This window comes from Haliotis rufescens, unplaced genomic scaffold, assembly GCF_023055435.1.
Source record: "Haliotis rufescens isolate VD_foot unplaced genomic scaffold, xgHalRufe1.0.p SCAF_7, whole genome shotgun sequence".
NCBI lineage: Eukaryota > Metazoa > Mollusca > Gastropoda > Lepetellida > Haliotidae > Haliotis > Haliotis rufescens.
The window spans coordinates 1,808,960-1,824,749 of NW_025964361.1; the positions used below are offsets into that span (position 1 = coordinate 1,808,960).

Sequence of the window (15,790 nt, forward strand, 5' to 3'; positions counted from 1 at the left end):
TAGGTACACTATGTGAAACCCAATTTCTGCTGTCCCCCGCCATGATGTTGCGGGAATATTCCTAGAAGTGGTGTAAATCCATACTCCCTCACTCACACACTCAAGTTGACTCATACATCTAGATAAGCAGGACTTGCCCTATGACATGCCAATGCACCTGTTTCACCCATCTCATGTGCTCCTCATCAAGTTGACCCCTACATCTAGATAAGCAGGATTTGCCCTATGACATGCCAATGCACCTGTGTTTCACCCATCTCATGTGCTCCTCATCAAGTTGACCCCTACATCTAGATAAGCAGGACTTGCCCTATGACATGCCAATGCACCTGTGTTTCACCCATCTCATGTGCTCCTCATCAAGTTGACTCCTACATCTAGATAAGCAGGACTTGCCCTATGACATGCCAATGCACCTGTGTTTCACCCATCTCATGTGTTCCCCAGGGAGAAGTTTGCCATGCTGTTTGATGAGCCCGTCCACCTCCAGGCCAACAACTGGTATGTAGCCTGGGCCCGTATCTCCGGCCCCAGCAGCGACTGTGGCTCCAGCGGGCAGCCCTCCGTCACCACAGATGACCAGTGAGTAGCCACAACAACCTGTAAAAAATGGGATTTTAGATATAGACCAGTGTTCTGAATTTTAATGTAAATTTTGATACATTTTGATCCAATAGGAAACCAGTTCTGACAAAAAGCCATGGGATATAATCATGATAACAGACTGTAGTGACTTAGCAAATAGGATCTGTATATGTATGGCCTAAAACATATGTCACTAACAGCATGATGGATGTTGACAAACAAATCATTATCATGATTATCAAGTTTTTTCTGGGTAATGAAATAGTTTGGGCGTTATGTCAACCATGTGCTGCTCACACTGAAGATAATGAATGTGACACTGAAGCTAGTGTTGAAGCTAAGAGGACTTGTTTATTGTCAAATATAGTTTAAAGATATATAGGACTGGGCGATACACTTAAAACAGTACATATCGTTATGGTAAAGTTGGCAATGTTGCCTAAGAAATAAACGACAAGTGGGAGTTGTTTATCGTACAATAAAACATTGCAGGGAGAATAAACCATGAGGGGAACATATGTTAGAAATGTGTGAACAAGTTGCAACTTCGAGATGAAGGTACAAAATTGTATAGTAAAATCAAAATTGGGAGTCCTAGGTTCGAGATAGCGCTTTGTATTTATATCTGGAATTCGGGACAAGCGGGCAAATTTATATGTACATGTTTTTATATAGTGAGGTGGTCGGGACGGGAGAATAGGTTCGAAATATTGGTACAATCGAGATCGGGTTTGAGCGTATCTGTTTTTCAAATTATATTCATGCCATTTTACTTATCTGACTTGTGTATCATTTTGTGACAATGCCTGACTTACTGAAACTATACTAGTGTTGTGGACCATGGTCCGGGATGCTTAATATGATCCATGCTATTTTTCACAGAGTTGTTTTCAAGTTCAAGAGCTCCAAGAAGTCCAACAATGGCACTGATGTCAATGCTGGCCAGATTCCACAGTTGTTGTACAGGTGAGTTGATACAGACAGTTTTGTGAAGTAGCTGGGGGCGTCGGGTAGCCTAGTGGTTAAAGCGTTCGCTCCTCACGTCAAAGACCCAGGTTCGATTCCCGACATGGGTACAATGTGTGAAGCCCATTTCTGGTGTCCCCCACTGTGATATTGCTGGAATATTGCTAAAAGCGGCGTAAAACCATACTCACTCACTTGTAAAGTAACTGGGATTTTGCTGCCTGCAATGTTTATCATAAACAATCAATCAAGTGTACATGTATTAATATGATTATGATAATAAGGTTAGGAACATCATTGATGCTTGTTGTCACATTGCAGACTGCCATCCCGGGACAGTCCGAGTGTCATCAGGAGGACGGAGCTCGTGGAGCCAGCGCATGTCCTCAGCCAGGACTTTGCCCACTCCGTCACACCGGTATGTGTAGATGTGCAAGAGGAGGTAGTGTAGAGAGGGGGTAGTGCAGAGAGAATGTGTGCCAGGGTATTAACCGGATTGCTAAAAACAGGGTATACTCACTCAGGATATAATGGTCGTGCTGGTGAAACATGGTTGTGATATGGCTGGAATAGTACTGTAAGCTGCCCGAAACCCAACTCACTTGCCTGTGACCCAGGCTGGGATCAGTTGGTGGCCTCCGTGGATTTGCTGCAATACTGGCAACACTTACAACTTTGTGGGTGTCCGCTTGATCAGTTGCAGGAGATCTAGTCAACCACCTTCCCCCATCCTCCTATCTCTTCCTCCTCTTATTCCCCCCCCCCCCCCACACACACACACAACTGTCTGTGGGGAATCTTGGATACAGTTGCTAGTGTCCTGTGCTTGTCATTAGATTAGGTTTGCACTATGAGAGAGGAAGGTTGGTGGTTTGATCCCACGGGCGCGTATTACCAAAACACATGATATAGCTTGAACATTGCTGGTCACTGAAATACTGTTGGCAGTAAATCCAATTACTTACTCCCTCACTGGAACGCCTCTGTGGTCTTGTGGTGGAGAGTCATCCCGTAGAATGGAAGGTTGGGGTTTGATCCCTGATTGTGTCATACCAAAAGATAGTACTTGTTATGTTGCCTGGACTCAGAGAAGGACTGGTGGGCTTGGAGTCTGTGTTTGAGTGTGGTATCTCAGTGGGCTAGCACTATAAAATCGGCATCAGAAAATCGGACAAGTAGCCAGACACACACATGCATGCACATCGCTACATAAGGGCAGTAAGCTAGGACACGTCGTTAAACCCCATTTCACCTCCTTCCAGTTGTGTTTCGAGTCGCTGCTGCGGCTGCTGGAATGGGGCTGGACCACCTTCCACACAGCCATCAGTGAGATTGATGGACTCAAGGGACCCAACTATGAAGCTGCTGCGTCGGACCTGCAGCGTCTTGTCTACATCTGCCGTGCATGTCTCCGCCTCATACGCATCTACGTCAACGAGGTCTACCCTGATGGAGGTTAGTCATTTGTTTGTTTATTGTTTAATGCCACACCCAGCAATATTACAGCTATGACGGCAGTCTGTAAATAATCAAGTCTGGACCCGACAATCCGATGATTGACATCATGAGCATCAATCCACGGAATTAGGATATGATAGTCTGCGAGCCTGACCACCCGCTATCTTGGGTGATGAAAATTTGTCAAGTTTAGTTATTGTTTGAATCAACCTCAAATCTGCACAGAATTCATTCACAAATGATCTTTCTCTTCGAAATTAGTTGACAAAACAGTGGAAGCGATTTTTTTTTTCTCCCCCGTATCCATAACTACAAAATGGTGGTGACTGACCATATTGACTTTGACATCCTAATGTTTACTTCAGCAGGGATGAAATAGAATCTGCGTGTACAGTCAGTGTCAAACACTTTAGCTCCCAATATATTGCTATATGTATCTCAATACTAATACTTGTATTGCCGACCTGTGAAGATCCGGGGTAGAATAGGTCTTCAGCAACCCATGCTTGCCGTAAAAGGCGACTATGCTTGTCGTAAAAGGCGACTAACGGGATCGGGTGGTCAGGCTCGCTGACTTGGTTGATGCATGTCATCGATCCCAATTGCGCGGATCGAAGCTCATGATATTAATCACTGGATTGTCTGGTCCAGACTCAATTTTTTACAGACTGCCATCATATAGCTGGAATATTGCTGAGTGTGGCGTTAAACAACAAATCAAACAAAAAACAAACAAACTTGTATTGCCATAGTTTATTTGCCAATGCACATCCCTAGTCATGACATAGCAAGAATATTGCTGGGTGCAACAGGGATAGACTGTTCGTCTGATACTAGTAACAATCTTGTTGTTTTATTGCTGACTAGTTGGATATGACCAATGGTGTCTGTCCATGCTACAAACATGACAACTTTTCCTCACTTACTAATTGAAAACTTGCTATGCACAATTAGTGCCTGAACTGTCTTTGGCTTTCAACTTTAAGTTGACATGAAATATTATGACTGGTTTGATATTCACATCTTTCACTACAAACATATGTTTGTCATTGTCTTGCTTCATAATTGTATTACCAGTGACCAAAAAGAAATACCCCCTGGAGACCTCTTCAATGGCAGAACGTATTGGTGACACACGAGACCTACTGAGACGCATCCTAGCCGAGGAGGTTCACATGGTCAAGTTTTCCGTCTACCTCCGTGAACCGCCGAGCGTGTCAGCATTCCAAAACCTGAAGGAGGAGATCCTGTACGAGTGTCACCAGACGTTCCGAACATGCTTCCACGCGTTCTACCCAACTGGAACGCTAAAGTGGTGGTGTCTTTGTGACCTCCTGTGTCAAGCAGAGCCAGTAAGTTGACCTTTACAAAACTAGACTTCAGCCATTGTTGTTGCTTAGGATTGAATTAAAGTGAACTGCACTGATTCTTGGGGCTTTATTGGTACACTAATCAGGTATCCTCAGAGTTTAAGAATAATTTATGAAATTCAAAATTTGATTTATTAACAAAATGCAACACAGTTGGCCTTGTGCAGATAAAAGATAAAGCAAATATTTTGGGATCCCCTTAGCTTCCTTTTTGTCAGATACCTTGATAATTCTTGACAACAATTATTTATATTTTATAAAAAAGATACATAAGGCTAAAATTTTAAAAAAAAATGTCTTGGTTCTCAGACAACACCCGCATCACTTAAAAACAATGCGATCCAATATTGCACACAGTCACTTCTCATAACATGTGCACTGCTTCACTGCACGTCTTGTGTTATGGTCATGGCGGCAATAGGAGTTAGTATGTTTGTTTATGTAGGTTGTTTCCCAGGTTGATGGTTCACAGCTGTTTATTTGGTTACATACTAGTTTGAACAAGCAAAAAAACAACCCAAAAAACCACTGCCTGCCCACACAATATTTTCAAAAGTCATTTCACCGAGAACCAGTTCTTTTAGTTTTTTAAGCCTATTTTTTTCAAAAAAAATTTCCTCATGTCATGAAAACACCTTTACAGCCCCACTAATATTGGGATGATTTGTGTTGATTTAAACATATTAACACTTTGATATATAATCAGATTTTGGTTGAAAAATGTGTCAATCTCGTTTTGAAATTCATCAAATATTTTGTCATTTCTAATTTCTAATTTTGATGACAGAACTGCACATTGTATGACAGGGTAGGTTTTTATGATCTGGAAAATCTTTATGTTCAGTGTTGCTGGAAACTTGATCTCCTTTCCTGTAGATAGACTGAGATTTCCATGTTTCCTGCACACTTGATATTTGAATCTGTTCTGTGTGATATCCTGGTATAGTCTCCACATCGGTATCACTGTGACCTTGAAGGGATGACAGAGTTGTGTGTCTCCCTTGTGGTGGGCTAGGGTAGAATAGGTCAACTGTAATACTGGCCATGAGAGCTGAATAAATTCAGTTGTGTTATCAGGCTCTTTGAATGGGCTGGCTATGTGTCATCGTGCAATATAGGTGTATCGTTGCTCATTTTATGAGTCACTGGTTTGTCTGGTCCAGACTTTATGATATACATGCTGCCATGATATAGCTGGAACATTGCTGGTCACTGAAATACTGTTGGCAGTAAACCCAATTACTTACTCCCTCACTGGACCTCCTCCGTGGTCTAGTGGTGGAGAGTTGTCCCGGAGAATGGAAGGTTGGGGGTTTGATCCTGTGCCAAAAGATGGTACTTGTTGTTACCCTGCCTGGTGCTTGGCAATAAGTGGCTGAAACAAAGACTGGTTGGCTCGGAGTCAGTATACTGTATCTGAGTGAGGTATTCATTTTAAACTGCAGCATGGTATCTCAGTGGGCTAGCACTAACATCTGTATAAGTCTGGACTAGTACAAGCAGCCACACACACACATACATGCACATCGCTATGTAAGTGCAATAATCTTGGATGCGATGTTAAACCCATTTCACCTCACCTACTCCCACACTGTGGTGATACTGCTACAGAATAAGTCTCCTGGGCCCCGTTCCACAAAGCCGTCTTAGCACTAAGACGATTGTAACTCCCATACCTTAACATAGGCTTATGATACACATAGTGCTAAGATGGCTTTATGCAATGGACCCCTGGTTCCCATTCCTGTCATGTCCCTAAAATGGGGATTGGTCGCCTACAATGGCTGCAGAGTTTGTCCCGTTCTCTCGTGGCTCACCAGTATGGCTGACTTCCAATTTTATCTTTTTTTTTAGCATTTTGCACTCACACTATCAACCACATGTTGGCTGTTCCAAAAAGTTTCTACCATTCTATTACGTTTAATCGATAGCTCTGTATTGAAATGTAATATTCGTTATGTACAGTTATAGAAATAAGCCTTTTCAATTTTTGTCATATATATGTATATGTTTGATAAAATTTACAAATGTTTGAATGATTATTGAAGCATCAATGTCATATTTCCATTTTAAGTTTACATATAGAGAGATGTGGCAGTGCATTACCCTGCCCTATACGTAACACTAACCTGTACAAATAAGTTTTAGACTCTTTGGAAGCATTAGTGGTATAGAGGCCGGAGTATACACCTTCATCCTGTGTGGTCCCTGACACTCACACGCTCAGGCCTACCATAGACATTCTGTGTATGGATAAAAAATGATTGCAATGTCCACATTATTTTACCAATTTGTGCATAAAAACATTGACAAGTGTCATTGTTTGACGATTTTGAACGTGTTGTACTATCTGCATCAAATACGATAATAATCAGTGTTAGAAATTGGCACTCGTTCTATAGTCCTTGCCAAACTGCCCAATAGTTAAGTTGTCATAAGGTCTAATTAAAATTTGCCATTTTTAAGGGTTTTATGATATGATATCATTATGAGGACTAGTGGACTAAATATGTTACTTTCCGTCGCTGATAATAATAATTCCCTTCATATTGCACCAGATTCCAATAACCAAGCATACTAATAGATTACATTCTCAGCTCCCTTGGGTGTATACAACCCACACAGACTTTTTAGCCACGAGTATTTTTTTGTTCACAGTCCCATCTCATCCATCTCCCATCCTATTAGAAGCCTTTTTTCTTCCCTAGAATTCATTGTGTTAAAATGTACCCTTGATAAGTGTTGCTGCTTATTTAGATATTCCTTATCTAGATTTTCTTTTGTTTGATGCAGATATTGTAGTAGTATTTGTGTACAGATGGTGCTGTTTTCACCATTTTTTGTAGGCGAAGATGTTTTTGGACATATCATTTTTTTTGTCCATATTAAAGAAAACTTCTATTTTACTCATCATCTTGCTAATACTAGTTTGTAGTTCCCAATATTCTGTTTATTTTGTGATTGCTGTGAAACACTGACACCTTGTTTGTTTGCTGTACCAGATACTAGAAAAAAAGCAAAAGCATGAACAACAGGTTTGTATGAGACCTAATGGTAACTCACCTCCCATACCCTCAGCATGGAGCAGACTACCTTACCATTGTTCATACTTCTCTTGCAGGGACTTGATTTTCGAATTGATCTTAGCCCTAAGATTACCATAAAGTTATCAAAAGGAAATCATAGACTATTTCTGAAACTATTGTAGCCCTAAGATATCGTAAGAATGTCGTAAATCTAAGATAGCCCCATACCTGTTGTAAGTTTATTTTATCTTCCTACAAGATGGCGGCATACTTTTTCAAACAAATAATCTGCTTTATGTTGAAACACTGACATTTCATTTTGTTGAACTGTGATTCAAATCGACCCGCCAAATTCATACAAAACTCATCAAAGATTTCTCCTCCGAATTTTCACCACATAACTATGGTGTCAATTGCCTAAAATATAATACAGTAAACTACGGTTATAACAAACTCAAAGGGACCCCTTATTGAAGTTCGTTATAACCGTTTATTATAAGCATATACAATGTATTCAGCATGTACTCAGCAAATCCCCGAGACAAAAAACTCAGTTTGTTATGTCCATCAGTTCATTATAAGCGTGTTCGTTATAAACCGTAGTTTCCTGAATCTATCCTAGTCTATGCTGAAGAAGAGTGAAACAACATACCTTTGCGACAGGTTTTTGAAAATGTATCTTATCGTAAATTTAGGATATCTTATCTTTGAACGTAAGTTGTTCAGATTAATCTTAGCTAAGATTGTTTCGAAAATCTAGACCCAGACTCAGAAACACCAGTTACCTCCCTTTGTGTTGTCATTTCATGGGGTGTTGGAATAGTGTTGGAATATGTTTTTTCTCTGTTTATAATCACATTGCAGCAGTGTTTTAGACTTATTTGAAAATTTGACTCATCCTGAGAGGATATTTTGTAATTATGAAATGTAATTGTTGAAAATATATAATTATGTATAAAAAAATTCAGGAAAGATTGCTGACTGTTAAAACTTTAAGCCATTTGAAAATCATTCATTTCTACCAATTAACTTGGTCATGCTCAGTCCCTTCTTTTAGTAAACTGAGAGTTCTCTCCCCTTAGTATACTAGGTCATTGTTCAATCTCAAGGAAACAAATTTAATTGCAGGTATATTTGATTTTACATGTGAATTATAAATCGATAATTGTGGATCAATTAGATATCCCTAGAGAGGTATTCTAAGTTTCTGAATTGCTCTGTTGAAAGTTTATTTTCTTGGTTTTATTGATAATTGAATCTCAAATTATTGTTATGCATTTTAAAATTCTTTTGAAGCTTGTTCTTGTTGTTGCATTTTGGAAGTATGAACAATGTAAACCTTATAGTCAAAGGCATATTCATCAGTTTCAAACACACTTTACTCAATTGATTAAAACATAATGATACAAATAATCACAAATTAATATAGCAATTAACAAATACTGTAAATTTGGAAGTTTTGCGCCATGAAATTATTGCGAATTGCTAACAACTGCGTCTGGAAAGGTTTGCGACACCCTGTTGAAATAACCGAAGATAAAAAATATGTTGTTTTTTTATAAGTAGGAAGCGGCATAATAACATGGTAACTCAGTGTTTATTAAAACTATAGATGTGTTATTGCAGTTAACAAGGGAGGTTGGAGTAGCGTGTTTATCTAACAGTATCGACTGGCTGGCGTATGTCGGGACTACTCAGTGTTTTCGCAGTACCTTCCTGTTCGCAAAACTTTCCAGATTTACAGAAAGCGCTTTGATGCATGGATGATGCATTTATGGATGCATGTTCCAGCATGAATGCTGTGTGTGCTTGCCAGTTTAGTTGGTCTTTATGCATGGTGATTGATTATTGACATGTGAAAATAATTAGGTACAATAAATCATGAACTTAATGGGAAAAAATTGAGTGTTCCTTGCTCGCATTGATAAAGGACATACAAAGTGCATACTTGGACACAAGTTTATCAAGCAGTTATGACAGCCACCAACCATTTGTAGTGGTGTCTTTGTTCTTTGTAACTATAATCTTATGATTACAAGCAAAACACTGCTCACCCACATAGTAAGAATGTACAGTACAGCAGAGATAGCAAATGCTGTTATTCAACGGAACGGCTATCACCCATACTATGTCATGGAATTCTAAATTTAGTCTTGGTGTTATCATTTGCTGATTAGTTTTTGAAGTTCAAAGGCACAATCTCATTAATATCAGATTAGTTCATGCTAATGCTAAACAAAGATCTGAGGACATTCCATTAAGGGTCATGTCAGGACGACCTGTCCTATCCGTTTTGAATATATCAAACTGGAAATTGTGGGAGGGGGATAGTTAAGTGGTTAAAGTGCTTACTTGATACTCCAAGGCTCAGGGTTAAGTCCCCAATGACTACAATGTGTGAAGCCCATTTTTGGCCTCAGCTGTGATATTGCTGGAATATTGCTAACAGCGGCAAAACCCATACTCACTCATTCACTCAAACACACAAGGTGTAGACACTGCCTGTTGTGTCCTAGTCTTGAGCTGACACTGACTGGCAATGTTTGTACCTTTGTTTGGTATGCTGTATCAATCTAACAATAAATGACTTCCCTATCACAGAGACAATGTCTCATTCATGAGGCGCTGATCACAGCATCTCAATTACTAAATTGGGTGCACAAAGGTGCCAGTCGTCTAAGGTGCCGCAATTCCCCGTGCAGAGTATGTCCTTTGGCTTTCCTTTGCCAGAAACCTATAATCGTGGCTTCAAATCCCGGTTAATTATGTTTCTAGGTTTGTCACCATACCTGTGAATCACTTAGGGCTTTCTTCCCACATTAAGCTGAGACACTGTGATATCACTGGAATACTGTTCAAAGCAGCATTAACCCAACTCACTCACTGTAACTAAACTGAACATGGAAACATCCCGTGGAGTTTAGTCTCTCTTCATGACAATAGAAGTAATGGCATATCTTCATATAGTAAATATATGATGGAGTTGCAGTAAGAGTGATAACCAGGACAAGTCATCCAAGTCTTTGTTTGCTGGTGATCTTGAGAATGTCCGCTTGTCTGTGTATAGTATTTATCTTTTCTAAGATGGTATTTTTATACCTTCAGTGCCTGAAATTGGCACTTGTCCTGAAGTCCTTGCCAAGGTGCCCAATAGTTAAGGTATCATAAGGACTAGCCTACCTTTGTCAATTTTAAGGGTTTTGTTAAGTTATCATTATAAGGACGAGTGGACATATGGAAAATGTTAACATGTCATAATTTCTCTATGGTAGTGTGCAGATTTTCTTTATCAAATTAATAAAAATGTGGCGCTACTCTGATTCACTTTACCTGTAAGGAATATGTGACATGTTGTAAATTTGGACCTAATACACTTTTTGTATGATATATATTGCCATATATTTGCCATACATTTAACTATTTGACTTTAAGTGTCTGATTCTTGGAGGCACAGACTGACTTAAAATATGTCAGCAGACATCCTATTATCCAGGATTTCAATATTAAAGAGCTCCTGGTCTTGTCTGACTATCGGTAGAACCCGTGAAGATCCGGGTTAGAATGGTCTTCAGCAGCCCATGCTTGCCCTAAAGGCGACTATGCTTGTCATAAGAGGCGACTAACCAGATCGGGTGGTCAGGCTCGCTGACTTGGTCCATCCCATTAACTATAGCCACATGAAAAAATTGGGTCTTCTTGAACTTCTTTTGAGTAGTATAGATCAGTTGAGCCGTTGCAGCGCCCCAGCATCCATCCTACATCCACATCACTTCTGCTGACATGTATGGTTTTGGTATCACTTGAAGAATACTTGATGGGATGGTGCCACATTTTGTCAATGGAAGGTGAAGGTTGACAGACATAAAAATCAGTAATTGTCCACAAGGACAACACAAGCCATAACTGACGAGTCTGGTTTTCAGGTCATGATAACAAATATTGATGTATACACATGTCAAATTTGATGATTAGGAAAATTTATATGTACTTATGCGGTCTAAGGTCACATGATTGCTGCACAGGTAGAGTATCCACAGTGGAGCAAAATCTGAATGGATTGGGGGTAAATGTTTCGGTAGGTAATTAGAGCAAGAATTAATGATAATGCATGCTGTTTAAGAAGTAAATTCAAGTTTAAATAATAGGCAAAGATTGTTACAGCTGGTTTGTTCTCCAAGAAACCTTTAGACATTTTCTCAGAATATGTTTAAAATATATTGCATGTCTAAAGTAAGCAATTAGCAGAGTTCTTACCAAATTACCTATGACGGAAATCTGCTGCAAGTTTTCGTCCTTGACTGGCAACATTACCTGTGTGAGAAATGACCATTAGTCTCATTAATCAAATTTACCTACTTATGTGTAGTCCCTGACTGAAAATCCTTAGATATAGATGAGTTTGACATATGTAGATCTAACCTAAGTGCTGTCACATGTAGAATACCTGTGATATCTCGTGGAAGTCAGATCTTTTACCCCGATTTGATACCTCTCTGTCAAGATCTGAGAAAGACTGAGGTCATGTCAGATAACTTTGACCAATCAAAATGAAGTTCTTATCAGTATTTGTACCAATCGTTGAATTAGTTCTCATCTTTCTAAAATGACCAGCCCACCCTACATTGTCACCAAATATCTTAACTGCCTCTGTCAACTGATTCAAAATTTTTAGTCTGAACAAGAGATGACCCACACAAAACATCATGTTTTCTTGGCAGTATAACCTTTTTGGCTGAGATGCACTCAGAAATGACAGGATGTTTTTCTATTCACAATATAGAATGGCCTTTATTATTTTCCATTCAGAACTGTCTGTTTACATTTGTTTTCAAGATGCAAAAATCAAAATTGTTGCTCTGAATCGCTTGCTTCTGCCGAGAATTTACAGTGATTATAATGGAAGGTTTGTCAGTGCTTGAAAGAAGGGGATGTCACATTAGCGTAACTGATCTGATTTTATGAGATTGAAGACCTACTAAAACAGCTGACTTTGAAACTAACCCTCTGCCTTGTGGAATGAAACAAAACAGATACAGTGAATGTGAATTCAAATTCATAACATAGATTTGATAAACTATTTAGCACTTGCATATTGACATTACTATAAATTTGTACCAAATTACATTGTTTGATTGAAACTGAAATATACAATGAATTATTATTGATTGTAGATTTGTATACTCAGCTACAAAAGTTACTGTGATCATCCCAGTTTATGATAACTGAAAATGATGATTATGATGATTATGATGATTTTGACTCCGTGGATTTACAATATTTTCAATCTTTACTGAACCACTGGGCAAGACAGACCAGTGTTTTTTTATGGAATTTTTAATGAATAGTGTGGTAAAGAAGAAATCACCTTGCCTTATCCCTTCTTTTTCCCTTACAAACAGCCTGAATATTGAATGGTTAATGAAAATAACCTAAAATTTCACAACAAATTGTGTAAGCAAAACAGAAATTGTTTGGCAGAATTTGAAATTTTGAATCTTTATCAAAACTATTTTATGCCTATCGTGCCCAAATAAACACTATTTTAAGAGTTCTTTTTAATATAAACATCATAATCATAATATGATGAGTACATGATCATCGTAACTTTTGTTGTTGTGTATATTTTGAAGATTTTGAAAATTTTTCATCACAGTTAAATTTGGCAAGCCGAAAAAGCTACAAACGAAACATGTCGGGGCTGAGTATGACAGTGAGTACAAAGAAAGGAAAGAGGGACGTGTTTGCCGTAGAGACGGGTTATATTAGTTCACTGTGTCTTATATACACATGGCATTTCCTTGCTTGTTCAAAGTTGGACTGATATGTGTTTTGTTCCTTTACCTACATGGTTGTACACGACATACGATCAAAGTGGTGCGTGTGATATATTCACCTTAGAAGATAGTCTCACTTAACCATATAATTCATCAAATTATTCATGGTTAGGTTAAATGATTTAAGAATTCAAAATGACAGTTTTTGCATTTAACACACATTAGCACACATTTATGTTAATTATGAAAAGGTGGCATGCTCACAGTCGTGTTGCTTATATGAAAGCAACAATTATTTGAAAATATGTTCTCTTAACAAATTTGTTTTCAATTGCCATTCAAAATAAGAATAAGTATTTATTTCTAATATTTTGTGTTAACTTATCTGTATTAAAAAAACCTTTCTACATGCAAGAAAAATGATATTCTTTCACATCTTTTAAAGGTTAGAGTGTACAGATCAATAACCAAATTCATTAAAAAAGAAACCCACAGACTTTTAAATCCATAGAATTAAAACCTTTTGGAATTTTGAATTTTGAATGCAGTTAATTTGATTGAGGTGGGTGTGGTTGTGTGTTGATAGGTTGGGGTGGTGGTGAGGGTGGGGTGGGGTGTTGCAGCATCTAATTAAAACAGATTTTGAAACCTTGTCTGATGTTGAGGTCTGTGTAGTTGACCGATATTGTGTTATATTATGAGAGAGAGAGAGGGAGAGGGAGAGAGAGAGAGAGCATTCTACCTCACCCCACCCCACCTCACCTCACCTCACCTCACCTCACCTCACCTCACCTCACCTCACGTGTCTAGTCAGCTAATGTAAAGAGGCTGTGTATAGCACACACAAGTGAAATGAGCAGTCTCAATCCCATCTTCCCGAGGCAAGTTAGTTAACTGACTATAAAAGTCCAGTTTCCACCCTTGCCGAACTAGGCTGGTATTATGGAGTTACATTTTGTCTGGACTAACGAGTCTATGCATAGTCCAATCAAAACCGCGCTCCAAAATCGAAATCGAAATTGTCGTGCAGATTTTGGTTGATAGCAGGATTCGGAAAACATGTGCACCGCTAACTCGTCAACAGATATTTTCTAAATCTTTTCATGATTTTAATCAAGGTGCTAACGTGATTTGATAAACTTTCGCGATGTAAGACTCATTTTATCACATATATAGATCTTGATTATCGATCAGATGGTCTTGACTGGGCGCCGCTGTTTTGTTTGAAGCAAATGCAAGTGATACAAGAGGTGGAATCTGATTGGTGCGTAGGAGAGGCATAGAAGGGACATAACTCGTAACAGCCACTGGTGGTGCTATGATCGAGCTCAGGAATTCCAGCCTAGTTCGGCAAGGGTGGAAACTGGGCTTTTATAGTCAGTTAACTCTCTTGCCTCGGGAAGATGCCTTAATCCGTGCATGAAATGTGCCATCCGTCACCTGACGTTGAAGCTGCTTGTAGAGCACATGTCAAACGAGAATCATTGCAGTAGACTGAGAGTTCATTGGTCTCAGTTGGGAGTACCATACAGGCTTAAAGTAGTTGATCCCCAGATTCATATACTCCAGCAACAAAGCTCCATGACGCTAGGGTCCTCCTTAATTTTGAACACTAATCATACAAGTGTTTGTATTTAAATTGTATGCTTATCAATTGAATTTTATAAAAATTCCGAACATGAAATCCAACCTTTTAGTGATTTTTTAATTTTTTTCATGAAAGTTTTTGCAATATTTTAGTTGACTGCTATTGGAATACTCTTGACTGTTAGTCATCTGTTTGGTTGTGTAAATACTATGGATAAGGTATCCATAAGATACTGTTGATCAATGGCAATCTTGAAACAGTGTGCTCTTGCGTATAACAAGCCCTAAATGGGGGTTGTTGATGTAAATTCTTAACTGCTTTAGATAATGTCCTTGCTCCCTATAAGGTATTCACCTTTTCTGGTTCATAATGTTTTGTGTTTGGTTTTGTGTGTTTTGTTGACTCTACTGTATCCTTCTTCCCGAGGCAAGGGAGTTAATTGACTCGTTAGTCCAGCCAAATAATAACTCCATAATTCCAGCCTAGTTCATGAAGGGTGGAAAGTGGATTTTTAGAGTCAGTTAACTCCCTTGCCTCGTGAAGATGTATGTCATATATCATGCTTTATTTCTATCACTATTGGTTTCATGTCTATAAACTGGGGATTTGTCCCCAGTAGCCTATGCTTGTTGTCAGAGGCGGCTAAGATATTGAACTGGACCCCGTTCCACAAGGTGATCGTAGCACAACGGCAGTGGTTTGTGTGTGTTAAAGAATGGGAGTTGTGATACCGTTAGTGTTATGATAGCTTTGTGGAACGGACCCTGGTGGTTTCCGGACTCCAGTCTCTGTCCCCAGGACTATAGTCTGGAAGGTAATTTAAGGTACCGACGTTTACTACAATATCTGAAAAACTATTGGACCTACTCTAGTCAAAGTTGGTATGAGATTATTAAACAGTCATACATCATTGGATATTACATTTCTGTCTGTTTAGCTAATCACGGACGTTGAGACGCCCAATGCTAACACCGTATTCGTGTGTGCGTGATTCCCGTGACTTTCGAGTTGAGTTGATTGGTT

The 15,790-nt window shown here is 39.0% G+C and overlaps 1 protein-coding gene across 14 annotated transcripts in view; it reads left to right on the forward strand.

The window, feature by feature from the left end:
- LOC124139629 (E3 ubiquitin-protein ligase MYCBP2-like) overlaps window positions 1-15,790 on the forward strand; it is a 121,540-nt gene that overhangs the window by 39,597 nt on the left and 66,153 nt on the right. For 9 of the 14 annotated variants that reach the window (XM_048387783.1, XM_048387791.1, XM_048387789.1 and 6 more), the window contains exons 30-36: window positions 448-582; window positions 1,468-1,551; window positions 1,873-1,969; window positions 2,814-3,006; window positions 4,087-4,361; window positions 7,382-7,414; window positions 13,059-13,115. In XM_048387783.1, the coding sequence (XP_048243740.1) occupies window positions 448-582; window positions 1,468-1,551; window positions 1,873-1,969; window positions 2,814-3,006; window positions 4,087-4,361; window positions 7,382-7,414; window positions 13,059-13,115 (874 nt within the window). The remainder of the gene's footprint in view (window positions 1-447; window positions 583-1,467; window positions 1,552-1,872; window positions 1,970-2,813; window positions 3,007-4,086; window positions 4,362-7,381; window positions 7,415-13,058; window positions 13,116-15,790) is intronic. The other 5 variants (XM_048387794.1, XM_048387795.1, XM_048387796.1 and 2 more) reach the window with 3 other exon arrangements.